At 33.7% G+C, this 7260-nt stretch overlaps 1 protein-coding gene across 1 annotated transcript; it reads right to left on the bottom strand.

Moving 5' to 3' along the window:
- On the bottom strand, nt 1-1162 carry LOC120120949 (transcription factor MYB60-like). Its single transcript, XM_039140437.1, has 3 exons — nt 999-1162; nt 788-917; nt 1-698 (listed from the first exon to the last, which is right to left on the bottom strand). The coding sequence occupies exons 1-3, from the start codon at nt 1129-1131 to the stop codon at nt 95-97; spliced, it is 867 nt and encodes a 288-aa protein (XP_038996368.1). The 5' UTR covers nt 1132-1162; the 3' UTR covers nt 1-94.
- Between the last annotated feature and the right edge of the window lie 6098 nt (nt 1163-7260).

Genomic DNA, 7260 nt, shown 5'->3' with positions numbered 1-7260 from the left:
CATTTTGTTAATACTAAGAGATCCCTTTAACTTGTTCAGAATTCTCGATAAAACTTGAAATAAAATTAGGGTAATTAAATAAGAAAAAAAGATTTTAGAAAATTGAAGACAATTCCATCATCTGATTCATGTCTTCTACTTGACCTGCAGTGCTCTCATCCAAAAGCCACTTCTCCAGAAATGATAATGGAGGATTATCATTATCATTATTGAGATTTTTCTGATGACCAACTTTTTGCTTCCTCTCTGGGTTCAACTTTTCACCATTTTCAGAATCTTGAAAAGTAGTCTTTGAAGTAGATTTATCCACTAATGCGACATTGTTTGTGTTCTCGAACGATAGAATCGATTCCAACTGATCATCTCCACAAGAGAGCAAATCACAGTTCGCAGAAGTACTCCCGATACTGTTGTCGTTGATCTTCGGTGTCGATCTCATCCAACCTTGAAGAAGACGACAAATATTCTCGGTGCTTGAAGCATATGAAGAAGAAGAGCTTTGGTTTAGCTTAACATTACTCGAACCAGCTCGAGTACTGTCGTCGAATATTTCGTAAACGATCTCATCGGTAGCTGCCATGGAAGAAAACTCCAAAGCTGACTGAAACTTCCTTAGCTTCTTCTTCAAGTGAGTGTTCCAGTGGTTCTTTATGTCATTGTCTGTTCTTTGCGGTAAATATGATGCTATGGCTGCCCATCTATAACCAAAACAAACATATTATTTCAAGGAAAAATGATCAAAGACAAAATCATGAGGGAAAAAATGGAGGAAAAGATTGAGGATTACTTGTTACCCAGTAATGCCTGCAAATGAACAATCATCCCTTCTTCATGAGTAGTGAAGTTGCCTCTTTTGATTCCCGGTCTGAGATAATTAGACCATCTAAGCCTGCAACTTTTGCTGCATCTCAATAACCCTTTTTTCCCCGAACAAAAATGGATTTGGATCAGCTAAAAACCCTATGAAATTATGAAACATATGAAGTGAAAGTATATACCAGTATTAGTGGGGACTGATCTCCAATTTCCAGGACCATGTTCTTGAACGTAAGAGACGAGGATGATATCTTCTTCAGGAGTCCATGGACCTTTCTTGATACCTACTTTATCACAGCATGGTGGTCTTCCCATGGCTTCCCTTTCCTCCTTTTTCTCTCTGTCTTTCACTTATGGAGCTTTCAAATTGTGGCCATAACCATGTGAGTGGCATATATAAAGTAGGGGGAGATAGTTAGAGCATAAATGAGATATTTGTATTCCTAAATTACAATCAACCATAATATACGATGATTATAAGACAAAATTTGTTTAAACTATTTCTTAACCATCAACAATGTACGATTGTTCAAATTTCAAATTTTGAAAGAGAATAATACTCTCATTTATCACTAAATCACTTAATAAATCTGAAAAAATATAAAGTATTATTTAAATATATATATATATATATATTGTACGTCATATATTTGAGATGTTACTCAAATCTATAAAAGGTAAATGCATATAGAACTCTCTCACACCTAATTTTGATATATTGGTGATTTGTTTTATATATTTGTAATATATTCTGGTTAATTTTCATTATGGCATTGAAATCTATATTATAGTTTGATTAGTTCTCTTAATAAAATATTATTGCAGCAACAAAATCATGAATTACCGTAACATAAATATTGGGTTTAAAGAGCAGACAAGCAAAGTTGTGGGTAATTGAGTTTCCAACCGACTTCTTTGTACATATTTATGGGAAATTACTTTATGTCTTATGATGGGGGCTTAAATAAACTGTAATAAATAATAATAATAATAATATTTAACTTATCCATCTACCACATGGAAGATTTAATTGTAATAAATTTAATTGTGTACGGAATAATGATGATTGGGCAGAGCCTAATATGGTTTATGTTTTTTCCCCAATTCAGATTAAATTCAGTTAGTTGATTCCATATTTTTAAATTTAATATAAACATTATTATTTAAACAATAAAACTAGATTATGGACTCATTGCCATCCAACTTTTATAAAGAAAAATATAATTACAATATGATAGTTATTTGTTTGCTTGTCCATATATGACTAACTCCTTTATTTATTTGCTTACCTTAACTACTTATATGACCAACTCATTCATTTGCTTGTCCATATGATTATATAAACTATAGAATTTCTATTTTTTAATTTTTTAAATTTATGTTTTCCATCGTTTTCGATTTTACTATTGTGTTTGCCATATATTAAAAGCTAATTAAGGTGATTTGAAAAAAAAGCATCAACTAAGTTTATAAAATGAAATAAATAAGTTTATTTGTATACAAATAAAAGTCGGATCAAACTCAAGACAATTTCATCTTCTTTATTATCACCTCAAGTTGTTGATGTGATATATATTTAGTCATTATTTTATTAACTTGAGATGATTATAAAATAGTAGTTATTCGAAAAAATCTCAATTGTTTGACAATAAATGCTCATACACTATTATAGATGTTGTGCTCGAATATGAAATCTCAAGAGATAACAATCATCCCTCTAACTATTGAGGTTGATTGGTTTGTACATGTTGAGCTACTTTAAACACGTTATTTTGGAAATTTTATATTGGAAAACTTATTTTTAAAATCCTGGTTACAAACACTTTAAATTTAAAATATAATATTAAAAATAAAGTATATATTATTTAACCCATATGTAAATAACTATAATACTAACATATTTAAAATTATTTTTTAATTTTTTGATATTTTATAATGAATTATTTATGCTTAAAAATTATAGTTTTTTACTTTATTCATTTATATCAATCGAAATTTTATAGGAATGTTACTTTTAAACAGAAAATATATTCAATACACTAAAATTTAAGACTTTTTTGAAGAAATGCCATTATTCATTTGCTTATCTTTGTTAATAAAAATCAAAATAATATAAAAGTAAATTCATAAGGAGAACATTTTCTTCTAAGTGGAGTTACTCTAACAAAATAATAAGAAAATTATATAAAATAAAGATAGAAACTTGTAACGAAAAACCTTATATAATATAAGATAAAAACTTTACTATATTCATAAGAAAATAAATAGATGTCAACAATTTCTAAAATAGATGATTAAGACACCTAAATGGATACAAAAGCAATGTTAAGACATATTCCAGATGAAAAACATCTAAATGGATACCAAGAAAAGAAAATGGATTTTTTATGCTCATATCCTCCACAAATTCAACCAAAATATTGCTAATGCAATAAATAAAAGAGAAAGACAAAAAATGCCTTATAATATACGATTTTAACCAACTTTTTTTGGATTTGCCAAAATGACCAACTAAATCGCAATGCGATCGATAATTCGCAACGCGATCTTCGGTATCGCAAATCAGTTTCCAGATTCGCAACGCGATTCTGACTATCGCATTGCGATTTTCCAAATTCGCGTTGCGACTTTCCTAATTCGCAATGCGAATACGTAAATCGCAACACGAATCTGACTATCGCAACGAGATTCTGACTATCGCAACGCGATTCTGACTATCGCAATACTGAATTTCAAATTCGCAACTCGATTTCTGAATTCGCAACAGGTTTTAGTTTCGCAACACAAATGTTTTGGGTATATAACTACGCAGCAGCAGCAACTCATAACCTAAATCCCTAAATCGCAACTCATTCCATCTCCATCTATCACTCTCTCCGGCGACATCCGTTCCTATATCCAACGACATCCTTCCCCATCCGGCAACATGTTTTAGTTTCGCAGCTCGTTTGTTTAGTAAATTAATTTACAATAATGAAATCATCTAATGTTGATCATGTTTGGATATATTTGTGTTTTGGAGGATCATGGGAGAATGTGTAAGGAAAGTGGTCATACAAGGTTGACATGTGGATCACCAGTGCCATCACAATCATCTTTTCCTCTACCAAAATATGGATCCTTATCAAAATCCCAATCACAACCGGCTTCACCTTTTGGGACTGTTAACTTAGGTGATTTTTAAATGCAAATGTTGTATTATGTGTATATTATGTGTGAACTTTTAACATTTTCAGTTAGACATGTATTAGTAACTTGAGTTTGAACATTGCTATGATATGTTCAGTTGTTATCACTTATTAGACATTCATTTGACTATCGCAACACGGAAATTGCAATGCGAATATGACTATCGCAACACGGAAATGACTATCGCAACGCGGAATTGACTATCGCAACGAGAGAATCGTAATGCGAAATGAAAATCGCAACGAGAGAATCGCAATGCGAAAATGAAAATCGCAACGCGAATTTAGTTTCGCGTTGCGATTTTCATTTTCGCATTGCGATTCTCTCGTTGCGATTTTCATTTCGCATTGCGATTCTCTCGTTGTGATAGTCATTTCCGCATTGCGATAGTCTGTTTTGCATTCAACATAATGCAGATTGAAATCAACAAATCAACAATTACATTTCAATCAATTAAACAAGCACAAATAATAATTATGTACACATCAATTAAACAAATCAACATTTACAAATCAATTAAACAATCAAAAAATAATAATAAGAATTATTTCCTCATCAATTATTGAATCAACTTTTGCACCCATACATCCATTTCACGCAGCTCACTTCAGGATTAACCTGCAGAAACCAAACATTGAATCAACAACACTTTCTACACATCTAAAACCTACAAACAACAAATTATTGAATTCTAGCTACTTAACCAAACATTTTCAAACCAAAAAGAGTATATATGTTTAACAACACTTGCATTTGACTTACAAATTGTTTATGGACACTTTCATGACGTGGATACAGGTAGGCAGCGTATCGCATATATCGTTCTAGCCATAAAATGCCGAAACCACAAGCCTACAACACCTCTATCTCTATCAGTGGGAGGTAGAAACTGTGTACTTCCTATCGTCAAACGCTCCAAGCACATGCATACGAGAGGACCACAATCCCCTCTGGCTTCCTTCGTTTGTTGTGGCGCGGTCTCGTCTCTGATAACTGTAACATTGAACTTCTTTGGCTTCTTGTTTCCAGAATTAGTCCAATAATTAATTAAATCCAAGAATTTAGCCAAATGAGAGCTCCATCCCTTAATAATATCTCTCAAATCAGACAATGATATGTAATTTATCATGCTGTCATATACTATTGTCTTTAGGGATGGGAGCTTAAGCTCGACGAGAAGCCAATGAGTACGTTCCAAAACAGGGATAAACACCTGCATTGAAATGTAATAATTCAAATTGCGCACTTATTTATGAACACCTTTAAAATATTTAAACAAATAAATACTAACCTTATCGACCTCCCACCATGCAGGATAAAGTTTAGCTTGTCCATTAGGCAACACATATGATTCCTGTCGTTGATTCTTCAAGTGAACTACGTGAAAAGCCGTCGGCATAATTATATATCGCATTTTTTTATATTTTTCTTTAATTTCCTAACAATTAGAAGACGTGTCACCCATGCATCAATATGTTGTTTTACAAAAAAATACATATATTAGTGAATTACATAAATTTTAAAAAAAATTAATCAAACTGAAATATAAGACTTACCACCCATCGAAATAGCCGTTGTCTTCAACCCCTAATAATATACCCCACCAAGACCGTTCAATCAACAAATGCATATCATTGTTGAGTTTGTATATGTCAGCGTAACACCCTTGGCTCCGCTCATGTTGATAAAAATCAACTGTAGTCTTAGCGCAAAGGGTATTATCCAGAATTGTTTTCGGTAGTTGTTTCCTCTCCACTTCATCTGCCGGAATGGTACTGGCCGGTAACTTATACGAAAGCCAACAGTCATCCATCATGCCTGGCACGTGAGGGGGCTTCTCAATAATTCAATATATTACGCCGTGTGAATCTGGCTCTAGAATGTTGGGAGGGACCTCTTCAACGATGACAGTGGCCTCTTGAACGGTGGGAGGGGACTCTTGAGGGATGATAGAGGCCTCTTGAACGATAAGGGAGGCCTCTTGAACGATGACATGTGAGTCGGGATTTTTCTTACGGATTCTTCGCACTATTGAGGTGAACGGAGACGTAATGGCACGTGCATGCCGTCTGATGCATGAACTCCGTCTTGCAAGAAAAACCCGACGTAGAGCATCCACCTTAGCAGGCCGCTAAAAATAAATTAATACATAAATCAGTAAATAAACAGACATGATATTAAACAGTGAAAACAAAGACAAATATATTTCAAACTTGCACGGTATTCACCCAAGTCATTATTATATCATTGTTCACAAAATGCATCAGATAACATTCCAGAAGTAAGCACTTATATAAACACTTAAAAGGACAACATATAGGTTTAGTGCAGGTTCAATGACAACATAAAGAGTAGTAGTTTATTCTTGAAACTTAAATTTTCAACACTGTGAAGTTAGTATTTGTCTTTTGGTTGAAGTAATGCAATTCATTCAAGTTTCAATTTGCAGAAGAAGAATAGAATCTGAAACTTAAAATCGCAACGCGAAAATGACTATCGCAATGCGAATTTGACAATCGCAATGCGAATTTAACTATCGCAACGAGAGAATCGCAATGCGATTTTCATTTCGCATTGCGATTCTTTCGTTGCAATAGTCAAATTTGCATTGCGATAGTAATTTTCGCGTTGCGATTTTGTTGTTGCGATTTTCATTTCGCATTGCGATTCTCTCGTTGCGATAGTCATTTTCGCGTTGTGATAGTCATTTTTGCATTGCGATAGTAAACTATTCTTCTTCTGCAAATTGAAACTTGAATGGATTGTATTACTTCAACCAAAAGATAACCAAAAACAAATACTAACTTCACAGGGTTAAAGAATAAACAGTTAAACAGTATTGGCAGCAACCGAATGAATTTACTAAGCAATCTAAGTGAAATTACGAGTAAATTTATCATCAAGTTAAATATGAAAAATATTAAACTTACCTCGTTGCGTAAAGTATGAACCTCGTTCTACGACGATGCTACAATCTCATGTAGAGCTGTTACCTCACCACGTAAAGTAGACACCTTAACACGCCATGCACTATTGTCATCGCGTGAAGTACCGACCTCCTCACGCAAGGCATTGACCTCATTACGTAACTCCCCTAACTCATCCCGTGGAGGTGAAGGTGGAGGTAGAGAACAGGGAGATAAACGTCGTGGCATCTTTGCCGGTCGCCTATCATGAGGTTATGGTGGAGAAGAGGCTCGATGATGTGACAGAATAGGTGATGACTCTCGTTCTGGAGCTGTATATTCGGGTCGA

Source organism: Hibiscus syriacus, unplaced genomic scaffold (genome assembly GCF_006381635.1).
Source record: "Hibiscus syriacus cultivar Baekdansim isolate YM2019G1 unplaced genomic scaffold, ASM638163v2 tig00001120_pilon, whole genome shotgun sequence".
Lineage (NCBI taxonomy): Eukaryota > Viridiplantae > Streptophyta > Magnoliopsida > Malvales > Malvaceae > Hibiscus > Hibiscus syriacus.
The sequence above is the reverse complement of the archived record's forward strand: the minus strand, read 5'-3'. Positions and strand labels throughout refer to the sequence as shown.

Excerpts from the sequence above, each read along its gene's own strand:
- LOC120120949 (XM_039140437.1), bottom strand. The coding sequence starts at position 1,131 with ATGGGAAGACCACCATGCTGTGATAAAGTAGGTATCAAGAAAGGTCCA. Across the intron at positions 918-998 it reads ATCAGTCCCCACTAATACTG|GGTTATTGAGATGCAGCAAA; the intron begins GTATATACTTTC and ends CGGGGAAAAAAG. Across the intron at positions 699-787 it reads CAGGCATTACTGGGTAACAA|ATGGGCAGCCATAGCATCAT; the intron begins GTAATCCTCAAT and ends TTTTGGTTATAG.